The following is a 16,142-nucleotide window of genomic DNA, read 5'->3' on the forward strand; positions in this document are numbered from 1 at the left end:
CCTCAATCTCATGTTTTATTTTATTTTTATTAAAAAGAAATCTTTTGTAACAGGGTCTTTGTTGCCCAGGCTGAAGTGCAGTGGCGTGATCACACCTCACTGCAGCCTCAACCTTCCAGGCTCCCACCTTAGCCTCCTGAGTAGCTAAGACTACAAGTATGCACCACCACGCCCAGCTATATTTTTCTTAATTTGTGTAGAGACAGTTTCTCCCTATGTTTCCCAGGCTGGTCTTGAACTCCTGGGCTCAAGTGATCCTTCCACTTCAGTGTCCCAAACTGCTGGGATTATAGGCATGAACCACTGCACCTGGCAAGCTCACTTTTAAAATACCCCGCAGAGACTCTGCCCTGGCCAAGGTATAATCACACCGGTAGCCAGAAAGGCTTCAGGGCTGGAGTGCCGTAGACCGTGTTTGAGGCCCAGTTCCAGCACTGACTTTGCTGTAAGATTCTGGACGTCATTGCCCTCTCTAGGCCTCAGTTTTCTCATCCGTCTAATGGAAATATCCATCCTTGCCTGCCTAGGTGGTGTGAAGCTGGAAAGATAACCAGAGAAGCAGCTCATTCAGGCTCCGGGACCAAAATATAGTTCCTACTTCCAGAAAACTGGGCTGTTTAGGTGAGCAGCTGGGCATAGAGTGGAGGGTGGGGAGTGGTGGAGTGGAGAGCAGGGTGGGCAGACAGAAGACTGGTGAGGAGCCCTTCAAGATGCTCTTTCTCCAGATCTTCTATTCTACAGCTCGGAGCTTCCTGGGGCGGCTTCCCACTGGTAGGATGCCAGATATCCTGTTTCATGTGCCGTGTCGTGTGGTTAAATCAGCAGAGCCTGCTGGGATAACTGAATTGTGGAAGATGCTAAGGTTGCATCCAAGCCCAGTATATCTGCCTTAGGTACCAAAGGGGTAGGAAGTGGCATATGTTTCATGTATGTGCCATCACGAAGGCTAAACTCGGCTTGTCATTTAAGCCCCAGACATATCATCACTCCAAGGGGTGACGGGATTAGGATCCCCAAGTCTGTCTTGGAGCAGTTTGCAGATTTCCTCTGTGTGGCCCCAGAGACGGGCATGAAATCATGGAAGCAGATTCCCCTCGTCTGTGTGTGTGTGCCATCATGCCTGGCTAATTTTTGTATTTTTGGTAGAGACGAGGTTTCATCATGTCCCCTCATCTTCATTAGAAGCCACCTAACATGGTAATGAGCTCCTGGTCATTGGAGGCATTCAAGCAGAGGCATTTGAAACTTGAAAGCAGAAGAGAAAATTCCTATTCAGAAATGATGTGTAGATCCCATTCCAAATACTCCTTCCTACCCTTGAGCCCTAAGATTCAGTTTTCTTTTCTTTTCTTTGAGACAGAGTCTTGCTCTGTCACCCAGGCTGGAGTGCAGTGGCGTGATCTCAGCTCACTGCAACCTTTACCTCCCAGGTTCAAGCAATTCTCCTGCCTCAGCCTCCCAAGTAGCTGGGACTACAGGCGCATGCCACCACACCCAGCTAATTTTTGTATTTTTGGTAGAGACGGAGTTTCACCATGTTGGCCAGGATGGTCTCGATCTCTTGACCTCGTGATCCGCCCACCTCGGCCTCCCAAAGTGCTGGGATTACAAGTGTGAGCCAGCACACCTGGCCTAGGATTCGATTTTCATTTGAAGGGTTATCAGTGCCGTTCCAGCCGCCTTCCGTGCTGGCCTGAGCGGTCCACTCAGGGTCCGGGACAGGCGTACTCATCTGACCAGTCGGAGCAGTGCTGTACGTGGTCGTGGCAGAGGTGCCTCGGGATACAGCCGCAGTACCTGAAGACAGTTGAAGGACAGCGCCACCACCCAGGGCCGCAAGGTGGGCACACTGTCACTGGGGAGACAAGAGCCAGCAGGAGAGCAGTTGTTGTGTCCTGGAATGCTCTGTGCACCAGGGCACTCCCCACTTCTGAAACCCGCCACAGCTCCCCACGGCCCTGATCCATCTAACGTGGGTTGAGTGTGTTCCTAGTTTTCCTGCAGCAGAGAAAAATCTCCACTCCACAACTCACAGGCCGTGTGACCTCGCTCACCCTGTCTGAACCTGTTTCCTCGTCTGCTCAAGCTTGTTATTAAGCAAAGGATGTTAGGCAAAGTGCCAGGCACATGGTCAAGGCCTCCACATGAATGGGTGCCCTTCCTTCCCCTGAGTCCAGCCACACTCACCCGCCACAACTCCCTGAGGGTGCTCCTAGCCTTCTCCCCTCTGCCCAGGCCTCTGGCATTCCTCCCCACACACCCCGCCTCTGCTTACTGAATCCTGTCTATTCTCTAAGGCCTTCTTGAATGCAACCTCTTCTGAGAAGTCTCCCTTGATTCCTTCGGGTCCCTAGCACCTCCTTTTGGCATCAGCATGATGTGAGTCCTGGGGGTAGGACACATGCCCGATTCCTGATGTCCCCCACCAGAATCTGATGCCAGGTGTGTTCTGAGCACCTGACCAGTGCTCAGAAAGTGTTTGTTGATTGACCACTGCGGAAGAGATTGAGAGGAGACGCTGGGGCAGCGACGGGACTCAGGACTTGGCTCAGGAGGACTGGGTTCGCCTCAGCTCCTTTCCTGTCGTGCATTGTACTAAGCTTCTCCTCTCAAAGCCTCAGCTTCCTAACACACAAATTGGGGCCAGTGATTCCGGCCCTGCTTTCCTCACGGGGTTATTGGGAGGTACAGAGATGAGGGAGCCCCAGGTTCAAATCCCAGCTGGGCCACGTATGTACTCCTTGCATGACCACCTTCTGGGGCCCAGTTTTCTCATCTGCGCCCTTGAAGGTGACTCGCCCACTGCAGAAGAATGAGCCTCCAGAACAAGTCACTGGGAGGGTAGTGAGCACCCCACCACCAGACGTATTCAAGCAGGGGTAGAAAACTTCTTCCCAGGAGGCAGGGAAGGCATGCAAGGGGAAGCCCTAGAGATTCCCTGGTCACCCTTTGCCCTCTGGCTGCTGCCTGGCCGCCGGCCCCAGCCCAGCCTGTGCCCAGATCCCTACCTGGGCTCAGTTCATCCGAGCAGTCCCCACAGTTGTTGGTCCCATCACATTTTTGGTCTGAGTAGATCCAGGAAGCTGGGTCTCCACAGTGGGCCATGAGGAAGCGGGGGAGGCTGTGGGGCACATCTCCTGTAAAAGGGCAGAGGAGGCAGGAAGAAGTCCACATCCAGCCACAGCTGTCTGAGGGCTATCTGGAGGAGGACTGGCCACCCTGGCGGTTGCCAAACTCAAGATCAGTGCCCATCCACCCCAGAAGGGGGCAAGCAGAAAGTTTCCTGGGGAGGCAGCAGAGTCGGAGGGAGAGGAGAGCTCCATCCCTGGACAGATGCCCAGAGAGCTGCCCCTCCCTTCCTCAGTTCCTCCCCAGCCCTGGAGTGTTCCTACCCCACACCACTGCTGAAACTATGCCTCCCTCCACAAACAGCCTCCATGACACCTATCCAAAACCATTCCACTTTCGAGTTCAGGCTCAAGTTCCTTCACCTCCAGGAAGCCTCCTCTAACTGGAACATCACAGGAATGAATGTGGAGTCTTATAGTTGGGTCCCAGAGCTCAGGGGACGTAGGGTTCACACACCTTGTGAGGCAGAGTCAGAGCGCCTTTCTTGAAAGTGTGTTCTGTTAGGCAGCGGTGTGATAGGGCTACCAAAAATTCGCACAAACTCAGGCCGTATCACTAGAGGTAGAAAACCTCGTCCAGGGAGGGAGCAAGCTTCTGGTCCTTAGACTGCCCAGACCCAGCTGTAAGGCCCATGGACGTTTCTGAGGCCTGTCCAGGGAGGGGGACATGGGCAGTTGCTATTCATTCTGTGGAGCAATGATGGAGTGGGGAGGGCCAGGAACTGGGTCACAAGGGGGCTGACTGTGACCTGGAGAAGGGGGTGTGGCCTGGAGAAGAGCACCCTCATGGGGGGCAAGGGAGCAATCTCCAAATCCATGCAGTGCCACCATCATGGGAGAGATTAAAACGTGGTCTGTTGGGCAGGGCTGACAGAAGGACAGAGTTGGAATCAGTCAGGGAGGAATTGCTCTGGGAGGCAGCTCTGAGCTTGGAACAAGGAAAACCTTCCAATCCTTGCATCCCAGGGGATTGAAGCAGAGGCTGGGTGGCCTCGGTTGGGCTTGCTAGAGAGGGGATTGGGGATGAATGGGGCAAGGACTAGACACTTTGGAGATTTCTTCCATTCTTGAAGGTCTATGATGCAATGATTCTCCCTCCATGAGCTCCCCCACCCCACCCACTGCACCTCTCCAGGCTCTCTCTCCTGTGGGGTCAGGCTCCTCTCTCCCGAGAACCTTCAGGTGTCTAAGGTCTGGGGCCAGACCTTCCCATTCATTCACTCATTCACTCAGCAAGCCATTCTGGATACCCCTCTGTGCTAGGCACTGAGGCCCCGATATCAAGCAGACTGGGCCTGCCTCAGAGGAGTTCACAGCCCGAGGGGAGCAGCAGATGTGCCAATCAAGTACAATAACCAGTGTGACTTGGGCTGGGACACAGGGAATCACAGGGACTGTGGAAGCCCAAAGGAGACAGTTTAACTTAGTGTGGGAGTCAGGGAAGGCTTCCTGGAGGAGGTAACACTTGAACTCTGCATTGAGGGATGAACACGGGTTTTCTGGGAATGGAGATGCACAGGGTGAAGGCATTCCTTAGTAGGGGCATGGATGTGTGTCCCTGACTGGGACCAGGTGGGAGCAGACGTTCCTGGTTGAAGGCCCTGGAGAATCAAAGGCATCGGGTCATGAAGGTACCTGGTGTGATGAGGGATGGCTGAGCTTCAGTACGGCTGCAGAGAGAATGGAGTGTGGGGGAACCCCTGGGAGGGGCAGCACCGAGCGGGTACTCACGGCACAAGCTCTCATCCTCATCCTCGCCGTGGGTACAGGTGCGAACGCCATCACAGACCCCACTGGCTGGAATGCAGCTCCTCTGGTCATGGCACAAGAAGCCCGTCCTGTTTGTCAGTGTTGTACAAGCTTGGGCTCCTGAATGGGCAGGGGAAGGCCCTGGAAGGTCAAGGGTGGTGCTCACAAGGACAAACCTTCCTCACCTGAGCTGCACCTGGATCTGGCCTGAGAGGCCGGGCAGTGGGGAGGATGGACTCAGTGCTGTCAATGGAGTTCAAGCCCCAGCTCTACCCCCTGCCCACTGCCTGACCTTGGGCAGGTGACCTGACCGCCATGAGTCTCAGGTTGACTGCAACATGGGGATCAGAGCACACACCCCGTGCGACTGTTGTGGGGAATAAGTCAAAGCATCCCTGTGAAGAAACATAGAACAGGAAATGTGCACAACAAGTAATGGTCCTCAGGAAGTGGGGGGAGAAAAAAAAGTAATGTTTCTCTCCTTTACTGAAAACTTATATACAGTGTCACAGGAAGCTTCTGAGGACAATGTTCCATTCAGTGAAGTGGTTTTAATGGCGGAGCTCCTGGTACCAGGTTACAGTGGCAGAAGCACTATATTTGGGCTGGCTGGCGGACCATACGTCATCCCTCCTTCTATCTGGGCACATCTGCAAAACACTTCCACATCTTTATTCTATAGTTCCCCAAACACACCTGAGACACATTCTCATTAGCGCCCCCATATGGGAGCAGGAAAGGAATGCCCACTCCTAGGGCTGCCCCAAGGAATGAAAAGACAGAAAACTGGCCGGGCACTGTGGCTTACGCCTGTAATCCCAGCACTTTGGGAGGCCGAGGTGGGCAGATCAACTGAGGTTGGGAGTTTGAGACCAGCCTGACCAACATGGAGAAACCCCATCTCTACTAAAAATACAAAATTAGCCGGGTGTGGTGGTGCATGCCTGTAGTCCCAGCTACTCGGGAGGCTGAGGCAGGAGAATCACTTGAACCCGCGAAGCAGAGGTTGCAGCGAGCTGAGATTGTGCCATTGGACTCCAGCCTGGGCAACAAAGCAAGACCCCACCTCATAAAAAAAAAAAAGAAAAGAAAAGAAAAAAACCTGCAGACAAGGTAGGGGTGGGGGAACACCTTGGCCCCACATGTGTATATGTGTGCATAATTGGGGTTGGAAGTTGGTTTGTGCATTTGTGTTTGCACATGTGTGAACCACATCTCAGCGCCTGGGCTGCCTCAGCTAGTGTGTGTGTGTGTGTGTGGGGGGGCAACTCCCAGGGACACTCATGTTGACACAGACACATATAGATGCACACACATGCACACATGCTCACACACAGGCAGCTGCACCTACATGCACACTCACAGATACACAGACAACAGATATGCACACACACACACTGACATGCGCACTCTCACACAGACATGAACATGCATACACAGACACCTGCCTCCACTCACAGACATGCTAAACACACAGAGTGCACACACAGACTCAGGACTGCAGCTGCTCATGTATTTGCATCCAGTTCAGGGCCTGTGTTCCTGCACCGGCAGGTAGAGCACTGTGAATCTCAGCCCCCGCCCCCACCTCAGCCCTCTACACCCACCCTGCCCAGCAGCAGAGCCGTCCTTCAGAAAGATCCACCTGGTGACTCTTGTCCCCGCCTTCCTCCCCTTTCCGTGGCTCCTGGACTGTGACTTCCCTCCCCGGTGCAGCCTGTGAGGCCCTAGGCACCTGGCCCCACTCATCACTCCAGCCCTTCCTGTGCGCTGGCCTCTTGCAGTCCCTCCTTTTCTTCCTGCTCCTCCCACCTCTCAGGGCTCCACACATGCGTTCCCTGTGCCTGGGATGCTTTTCCTGGCATTCTCCCACGACTAGTACCCATTGTGCCTATCCTGACTCCTCGATGGGGCTAGACTCTCAGGGCTCCCAGAACCCCGCTGTAATGTGCATTCATGTCTAGATTGCTCTCCAAACAGTTAGCTCCATGAGGGCAGGCACTGTGTCCCGATTGTTCACCCCGGAGCTGGGGCTGCAGGCATGTGTGGGAGGTGACCCTGTCTCCCTGTGGTGGAGATGGACACACAGATGGATAGCACCACCCGGGATGGCCAGGCCAGGGGAAGGGGATGCGTAGGGACTGTGGGGCTGAGAAGAGGTTCCTAACCCAGCCTGGGGGTCCAGGAAGACATCCTGGAGGAGGTGACATCGGAGCTGAGTCCTCTCAATAATCATGTCACAGATGTGCAGATGGAGGCTGAGAGACCGGCATAGTCAGTGTGTGTGTAGGTGTCTGTGTTGTCTGTGCATGCACCTTAAGGAATTTGTCCTAAGTCACCTGGTGGAGAAGCCAGGCAGGTCGGGGCTCCCCCGTCTCTCTGTGTCCCCCATATCCTCCCCGCTGGGTCTGACCCACCCTCTCTTGGCTGCTCTGACCTGGGGTTCGTGATGGGAGTCCGAGCATGGTGACCAAGGCGATGAGGGCGGCCAGAGTTGCCAGGAGCAGCAGCAGAAAGGCAGAGAGGCAGGCCCCGCGACGTGAGCAGCAGAGGGGGCCGCAGCCTGCTGCAGGGAGCAGAGAGGGAAACAAGCCCGGGGGGGATCGTGATGGGGGGGCCAGCACTGGGAACAGGGAACCCCCTCCCTGCCCTGCCCCCTGCAAGCAGCCCCTCCCCCACCAGGGTGAGCAGAGCTGGGAGGGCTTTCCTGGAGGAGCAGCTCCCAAGCCCCGCTCGCTGCTCTTTGTTCTACCTGTGGGCCCATCCCACTAGGTGCCACCTTGGCCAGGGGCCCACAGCTGGCTGAATGGCAGAGGTGGACAGCCCTCCCCTCCCACTTGCCATCAGAAGACCTCCTCAGGATGCAGGGAGAGATGGACGCCTGCGTGTCCAGCCCCCACCATAGGGCAGACGCTCCATCGGGCCCTTCATAACTGTGGTCTTTATTTTTCAAAACAACCTTTTATTTGAGCTATGAGGAAACTGGGGCTCAGAGAAGAAAAGGTTCAGGTAACCCCGGGTAGAGCTGGCATGTGAATCCACACCTGTTTGATGCCAAAACCCATGCCCTTTCCACGATCCCAACTGACTGTCCATTCTGGAGTCTGCTGGGATGCAGGTTGGAATCCCAGCTCCACCACTTCCTACCTGAGCCACACTGAGTAAGTCACTTCACTTCTCTGCACTTGTGGGAAATGGGGACCATAATAGCTACCTTAAAGTTTGTTGAAAGGATTAGAATTTGTTGAGTTAATGTGTTAGAACGGTGCTTGGCAAATGGTAAATGCTGAATATGAGCTATTATTATTATTGCTTTTTTAAAAATTATTATTATTTTTATTTTAGAGATAGGGTCCAGCTCTGTTGCCCAGGCTGGAATGCAGTGGTGCGATCATAGTTCACTGCACCCTCTAAGTCCTGGGCTCAAACAATCCTCCTGCCTCAGCCTCCCAAAGTGCTACAGCAGGTGTGCACTGCTGCATCTGGGCTGTTCTTGCTTACTGAGGACCTGCCATGTGCCAAGCCTTATTCTAAGCACTGGAAATAGCAGTGATACGGGCCGTCCCTGCTCTTGTAAAACTGTACCTTAATTCTCCTTTAATTCTCTCCTGCTTACAAAGTAATAACAGAAGGCTTTACTAAGGACCTCCTGGTGCCCCGCTGTGTGGCTCCAGCTCTGGTCCTTGCCCTCTGCAGCTTGTTATTGCACTTAGAAGGCAAAGCATGGGCATGTCTGAAGGAGCGTGGGAGCTACTGACCTGCCCAGGCCACAGGTACCTCAGAGAAAGGGGCAGGGGCAGGTGTGATGCATCCCTGTGACCCCAGGACCCAGCCCAGAGCCAGGCACATGGTGGGGGCTTTTTTTTTATTTTTTATTTTTTATTTTTGAGATGGAGTCTCGCCCTATTGCTCAGGCTGAAGTGCAGTGGCATGATCTCAGCTCACTGCAACCTCTGCCTCCCGGGTTCAGGAGATTCTCCTGCCTCAGTCCCCCAAGTAGCTGGGATGACAGGTGGCTGCCACCACATCTGGCCAATTTTTGTATTTTCAGTAGAGACAGGGTTTCGCCCTGTTGGCTAGGCTGGTCTCCAACTCCTGACCTCAGGTGATCCACCCACCTTGGCCTCCCAAAGTGCTGGGATTACAGGCGTGAGCCACCGTGCCAGGCCCGGAGCTTTGTGAACACTCTGTGAATACGCTGGCCCAGGGGTCCAGGAGACAAGGGAAGGCCCCCAGTATGGGTCAGTTATCTTGAATCCATTCACATTTCTGATGCAGGGTCCTCAGAAGCAGGGTGGGATTTCCACAGGCAGGTAAGGGAAGGGTGCAAAGAAAGGGGCTTCCAGGCAGAGGGCGTGGCAGGAGGAAAGGTCTGGTGGTTGCAGGTGGGGGAGCGCAAGTGGCCTGGCGGGGCGGGACTCCAGGATGGATGTGCGTTGGGAGGGAGACAACGGCAGGCGAGGCAGCAGAAATCTAAAACCCGTCATCCCTACAGCCCTAGCTGGTGGCTCCGTGGCTGTCAGCAAACAGGGTAAACTCAGGTAACCAGGGAGGCAGCGTGACTCTGGGCAGGGAGAGGTGTCCTGGTCAGCCAAGCAGCTCCTCAAATATTTGTGCAGCACAGACCACGCGCAAGATGTTGCCACGGGAGAACCGGCAGAACCAAGGCTCCTGCCCAAGTGAAGCTGTTGTGCTTCAAAGCCAGAAAGCCCTTAGGTGCCAGTCCCTTCCCTGCACAGATGAGGAAAAGGAGGCTATTCTTGCCACAACCACACCTGTCATGAGTCAGGACTTGGAAATAAACAAACACTGGTATGCAGCAACAAAAGGCCTGGGGCTTTGTAACCAGAGAGACCTCAGTTCACATTTGAACCCTGGCCCTCCAGCCTCCCCGCTGTGTGACCTCGGCCTGGTTACCCAACTTCTCTTAGTTTCAGCTACCTCATCTGTGATTGCCCCATGACAGGGCCCCTGTCTCAGAGCTGTCCCGGGGATTAAAGGGCTCATGCAGTGCCAGGCATATAACTGGGACTGGATCGTTTATAGTTGGTGTTTTCATCTACCTCTCTGGGTGTGTTTCCTCAATGTGGGCCAAGTCAGGGCATATACAATATTCAATACATGTCTGTTTCTTCCTTCTTCTATCTTCAGAAGGGTAAAGAGAACTGTCCTGGTCACACTGTGGGCCAGTGGCACATAGTAGGGCTAAAAAAATGTGTCACTTTATCTCTCAGAGGTAAAGAGAATTGTCCAGGTCACCCACTGAGTCAGGAGTTTGATGCTGTATTACAGGTGGACACTGTATGCAGTTTGGTGCCTGTGAGGTCGGCAGCACGCAGTAGGTGCTTAATAAATATGTGTGCATGGAGAGAATAAATAACCCTATTAAGCAAGTGACTGTCAGCATGGCTGACCAGGAAGCTGGGAGCAGACAACGTTAACATGGGGCAGAGGTCTCAGGGGCAGCGGGAGCCTGGAATCCTCCAATCTTCCTCATGCCCCTATAGCCAACTGTCAGCTTCAAGGGAGCCCCGCAGGGCACTGGCCCCGGGCCCTTCAGTTCTTTACCTTCCCCTCCAGGGAGGGCCTTGGGTCCAGCAGCAATGCAGTCATTCTCTCCCTGCCCAAGAGAACAGAGTGAGGGGTGGGCTTAGGTCAGGTGAGGTCCAGGTTCAGGGAGGCAGACAAGGGTTTTCAGAAGGGGTCACCGAGAGCTCCCTCACACCCCAGCACGCTCAACGCCCCAGATGCCTCATGCCCGCTTCCCATTTCCACACCTTTGCCTGCACTGGGCCCTCTGTCTGGGACGCCTTTTCCTCTGCTGTCCACCTGGCAAATATTCATCCTTCAAACTGGCGTGGGCAGCCACTCCTCGGTGAGACTTTCCCTGATACCCAGTAAAGCTGACGCTCTCCCTTCCTGTCACCTGGCTCCTCTGTGTCCGTCCCAGCACTTGCCACCTGGACTGTATAGCTGGGTCACTGGTAGGGCCCCCTACACCCTGGGAGTGAGCCCCAGACCAGGGCGGGGCTGATTTTCCTCCATGTCTCCCATGTACGCCCACTCTCTACTGCCCACTCCTCATCACAAGGTCTGCTCTCCCAAGATCAGGAGCCTGGGCAGGGCAGCCCTTACCTTGGGGAAGACCTTGTTCATGTCTTCGGCTTCCAGCTCCCCAACTGGGGCTGTGTGCAGAGAGCTCAGCATGGGTTCCCTGGCTTGTCACCAGGGGCAGCCTGGAGGAGGGACAGGCAGGAGCCTTGCCTGGGCCGCACCCTCCCTGTGGGCAGTCCCCTCCCTCCCAGCTGCCTTCCAAGCAGAGGCAAGGGCAAGAGGGCCCTGCTCTGGCCAGGCTGTTTCTTTCTCTGCCATCTGATGGCAATACTGCTAGGCTGGAATCCTCATCCCCATTCCACAGATGAAGAGTCGGAGGTTCGGCCGGGCACGATGGCTCACGCCTATAATCCCAGCACTTTGGGAGGCCGAGGCGGGTGGATCATGAGGTCAAGAGATCGAGACCATCCTGGTCAACATGGTGAAACCCCGTCTCTACTAATACAAAAAATTAGCTGGGCATGGTGGCACGTGCCTGTAATCCCAGCTACTCGGGAGGCTGAGGCAGGAGAATTGCCTGAACCCAGGAGGCGGAGGTTGCAGTGAGCCAAGATCGCGCCATTGCACTCCAGTCTGGTAACAAGAGCGAAACTCCGTCTCAAAAAAAAAAAAAAAAAAAGAGTCAGAGGTTCAGAAAGGGAGAAACTGCCCCCGGTCGCACAGTAGGTGGGAGGGGTGAATCCCAGAAACTTTTGAGGAGTGCTTTTTCCTCTGCATCAGCGAGGGAACCGGAGGAGCTCAGGTTCCAGGCGTATGAAGATGCAGGCAGAAACTCCCAGAATTAACATTTCAGTGGCTAGAAAGCAGGGGTCATTTTCTCATTGCTGTTCTTTCAGTTCAATGACATAGGTAATCTAGATTGAAAGAATATGCACTTTCCACTAAAATTATAAAGCAAATATAATTTTAAATTATTTTCTTTAGAAGCGTGGCAACGTGAATTTTTATTGTCCCTGAGGTGGCACCCAAGGTAGGGAAGAGGAAGGGGGCTGGTTGCTTGCCTGAATAACCCCTTCTATGCTCCCAGTGAGTGGGTTTCCCTAGCAGCCTGTCCCACTGCTGAGTAAACCTGGAAGCTTGAGGGACAGGTCCAATGACCTGGACCAAGAAGGGAGAGATGTCTACCTCCAGAAATGAGCTCGAGAGTTCTAGGGAGGATCCCCTTTCACCTGTCTCTGATGCCCATAGATTTTCCAACCTGCAATCAGCCTTTTCTTTTGCTTTGGGAAATAAAATGCTGAATCCACGTGGGTGCAAGTGGGAGGTGCGGACGCAGGGGCAGCCCTTGGGAGGCAGCAAGTAACAGTGCGCAGAGCTGACACCTAGACCAGGAGAACGGGGCTCTCATTGGGGCCCTACCACTGGCTCTAAACCAGATGAAGGGGTGTTTTAGTTTAGGATTCCCCAGAATCAGACTCTAAGACAATATTCGAGGGCAAGTAGATTTAATTGGAAGTGATCCCAGGAAACAGTGGTCAGGGAATGAGGGAAATGAGACTGGAAAGAGAAGGATCCGTTAACAGGAGTGTTAAAAGCAGGTTCCCCCTGTGGGCAAGTGGAATTTAGCCCTGCTGGGGCCCTCGGGGAAGCCAGGGGAGAAGATGCACCTCAGTTATCCCTCTCAAGGTGGGGGGAACTGGGGTATTAATCTGCCAGCTCCTGCCAGTCTTGGTTGAGAATGGCCAGAGGAGGCCAGGCATGGTGGCTCATACCTGTAATCCTAGCACTTTGGGAGGTCAGGCAGGTGGATCACCTGGGAGTTCAAGACCAGCCTGGCCAACATGGTGAAACCCTATCTCTACTAAAAATACAAAAAATTAGCCAGGCATGGTGGCAGCGCCTGTCATCCCTCAGGAGACTGAGGCAGGAGAATCGCTTGAACCCGGGAGGCAGAGGTTGCAGTGAGCCAAGATTATACTATCATTGCACTCCAGCCTGAGCAACAAGAGCGAAACTCAGTCTCAAAAAAAATAAATAAATAAATAAGACTAGCCAGAGGGTGTTAATTCCTTGCACTGGGCTGCCTTAGGCAAGGAGATGCCAATGTTGGCAGCTTGGCAGCTGCACGCTAGGCTGCTATGTCCTGAAATGGAAAGGGTTGAAAGCATGCGCAGGGCACCCATGGTCCCTGCTAAAGACACTAACTAGATTTTATTTGGCGTGCCAACTACAATTGATTGGAAAAGGCTCTCTGGAACATGCAGCTCAGAAGGATTCTGAGGTTAGGACTGTGATTGACTAGAGATGCCAGCCATGGGTGTAAGAGTGAAGAGGGGTATCAGACATGATGACCATTTGCCATTCCAGGACCTGTTAATGCCCTTCAGCCTCTGGCCTTCCTTGACTCTGATTCTTAAGTGTTCCTTTTTAAAAAGACTCCTCAGGGCTGTGAAATGCCTTTTCATCCATTGAATCCAGGTACAGCCACATAAAACTGTGCTGAAAGTACAGGGCTCAGGCTGTCACCAAGAACCCTTGAGGGAAGGGCAGCAGGGGGCCTGGTGAGATGAGGGAGAGGCCCTGGTGCCTCAATCCCTGAACTTCTTGGAATCACATCCCCTGCGATTCACAGTCTCACTCTCAAGGGGAAGGAATGGATGGAAGGGAGGCAGCTATTATTTATTGAGCAGCTGCTAAGCTTCAAGCACTACCCCAGCTGCCTTGATTCTCACAACTCTGTAAGATAGGTAATTGTTGGAAACAGATGCTCGGTGCTGCAAAGAAAAGTCAGCACTGGGACAAAGGATCTCTCAGCAATCTTTACTTCCTGGAGAAACAGTAACTCGGCCAGCAGTCTTGCCACGAAGAGTACAATGAACAAAGGAAAAGCAGACATATTTATCCTTTACGCATTTGGGGTTGTCCTTATTGCTGTGTCTGATTTCCATTGGCTGGAGCCAGACCTCACAATCTAAAACTGAACCTGATTGGCTACTGACTTAAAACTTTCTTGAGTAGGTAAAGGCAATGGAGAACAAAAGGAAAAGAGGAAGTCTAAATAAGGAAAGGACAGGAAGTTGCTTGTGAAAGGACTTAGAAAAGTAATAGCATAAACATCTTGGTTAAAGTACAAGGACATAGAATGTACTATGTGCCTGTGAGCATGTCTAACAGCTACATAGGATAAGGTTTAACAAAGAGTTATTAGCAAAAAGCAAGAAGGCTTTGAAGAAAGTCTTTAAAACAAATTATTATTTTTAACACTTATGATTTATTCTTTAATGAGAGGAAACTTTGAAGAGGAAGTTTTCTACTTCCCATAGTAATATTATTACACCCACTTAACAGATGTGGAAACTGGGTTCAGAGAGGTTAAGTAACTTGCCCAAAGCCACATAGTTAGTAAACGGCAGAGCCGAGATTTCAACCCAGGTCCATTTTGACTCCAAGCCTGTGGACCTACGGAGTTGATTCACACTCCCTCCCTTGTGAATGAGTTTCTGTTGATCACATCTCTGTCGACATTTAGTACCATCAGTCTTATTGACTTCCACCAGCCTGACAACTGAAATACCATCAGTGGCTCACCGCTGTGAGGATTTGCAATCCTTTTGCTTAACCTCAGATGTGTTTCATTCTAAAGCAGGGAGAGGCTGGATGCTGTGGCTCGCACCTGTAATCCCAGCACTTTGGGAGGCGTAGGTGGATGGATCACTTGAGGTCAGGAGCTCAAGACCAGCGTGGCCAACATGGTGAAACCCTGTCTCTACTAAAAATAAAAAAATTAGCTGGGTGTGGTGGTGCATGCCGGTAATACCAGCTGCTTGGGAGGCTGAGGCAGGAGAATTGCTTGAACCTGGGAGGCAGAAGTTGCAGTGAGCTGAGATCGTGCCACTATACTCCAGCCTGTGGGTGACAGAGTGAGACTCTGTCTCTAAATAAATAAATAAAGCAGGGAGAATGGTGAGTGCTAGATAGAGAGTTCTAGCAGCAGCTTAAGGCAATGCCCATGTGAGGGTTAGCAGAGGAAACTGAGAAGAGTGAAAACAGGGCTGCCAGAGTCCCTCAGGGAAACTCAGAACTTGGATCAGCAGAGCCAAAGGGACCTCAGGCTCAGGGAGCACAATGACCTCATTTTACAGAAGGGGGAACTAAGGTCTGGAGAGAAGAGGAGACTTGCCCAAGGCCATAGAGTGGTCAGTGCCCTAGCACAGCAAGCACCCCTTCCGCCGCAGCAGATGACCTCAGGAACATCGGTATGTGCAGCCTCAATTATTTTTAGCCTCACTTTCTCTCTTGCCTAAGGTAGAGGCCCCAGGCTGCCAACCTCGCGTGTTCCAGCAACAGCTCCTGAAGGGCACTGTTCGGATGCTGGGCCCACGCTGTCCCCTCCTTCTCTACCGTCTGCTCTCTCTCTGGTTAGGTAGAACTGACAGCAGGGGCTTTCATTGCCTGTTCTTGTCCTAGTAGGAGGCAGTTGTTGGGATGGTTATATTATGAAGATTAAGGACTTGTGCTGCATTAAACAACCTCCACCTCCACCCTGCTGGGCCCTGGGCCTTGACTGGGACCCCTGGGCCAGGGCTGGGTAAACTTCTAGCTGGAGCACAAGTTTTGGAGCTGATAGTCCAAATGGTCTCACCACTAGCTGAGTGATCTTGGCTGGGTCACTTAACCTCTCTGAGCTTCAGCTTTCCCATCTACTGCTCTAAACTTCTTTCCCCTTGTTCCCGAAGAAAGTGAGGACAGGAGATCCTACCACTCCATGGGGTAGGCTCCTCACCCAACACCACACCAAGCCCACTCTCTTCACCTGTTCCATCATCGTTCTCCTTGCCAGCCCCCCAGAAAAATATTTCAAAATCTTAAGAAAAATATGGAAAGGTAGGAAGAATGACGTAACAAATAATCAGGAATCCACCGAGTTAACTAAGGTTAACATGCAGCTATTTTTGCTCCAGATTTTTTTCTGTTAAATACAGCAATGTTGAGGGCCTCTGTTTTTTCCCCAGTTGTACTTCCTTTCCTCCCTCTCCAGAGTTAATCGGTTTCCTGAGAATGCCACGTATTCTTCAGTAACTGGTATTAACACATAGGTATACATGCACGAAAAATAGGTAGTGCTGCCTTTACGGCTTTTTCAAAACATTGACATAAATATCATCTTAGTGTACATATCTCCCTTGCTCTTTACACACACGCACACAGAGA

General features: G+C 52.6%; 1 protein-coding gene across 3 annotated transcripts; it reads right to left on the minus strand.

The window, feature by feature from the left end:
* Window positions 1-1,706: 1,706 nt before the first annotated feature.
* LDLRAD1 (low density lipoprotein receptor class A domain containing 1) lies at window positions 1,707-11,033 on the minus strand. Of its 3 annotated transcripts, XM_012442553.2 has the most exons (6): window positions 11,013-11,033; window positions 10,446-10,497; window positions 7,315-7,443; window positions 4,860-4,997; window positions 3,009-3,137; window positions 1,707-1,855 (listed from the first exon to the last, which is right to left on the minus strand). In XM_012442553.2, exons 1-6 carry the CDS (start codon window positions 11,031-11,033, stop codon window positions 1,707-1,709), a joined length of 618 nt encoding a protein of 205 aa, XP_012297976.2. The 3 variants fall into 3 exon arrangements, with proteins under 3 accessions (XP_012297976.2, XP_012297977.2, XP_012297978.2); XM_012442554.2 differs by lacking the exon at window positions 7,315-7,443; XM_012442555.2 differs by lacking the exons at window positions 4,860-4,997; window positions 7,315-7,443.
* Between the last annotated feature and the right edge of the window lie 5,109 nt (window positions 11,034-16,142).

This window comes from Aotus nancymaae, unplaced genomic scaffold, assembly GCF_030222135.1.
Source record: "Aotus nancymaae isolate 86718 unplaced genomic scaffold, 86718_ANA_hifiasm-v0.15.2.pri h1tg000007l, whole genome shotgun sequence".
In the NCBI taxonomy this organism is placed as follows: domain Eukaryota; kingdom Metazoa; phylum Chordata; class Mammalia; order Primates; family Aotidae; genus Aotus; species Aotus nancymaae.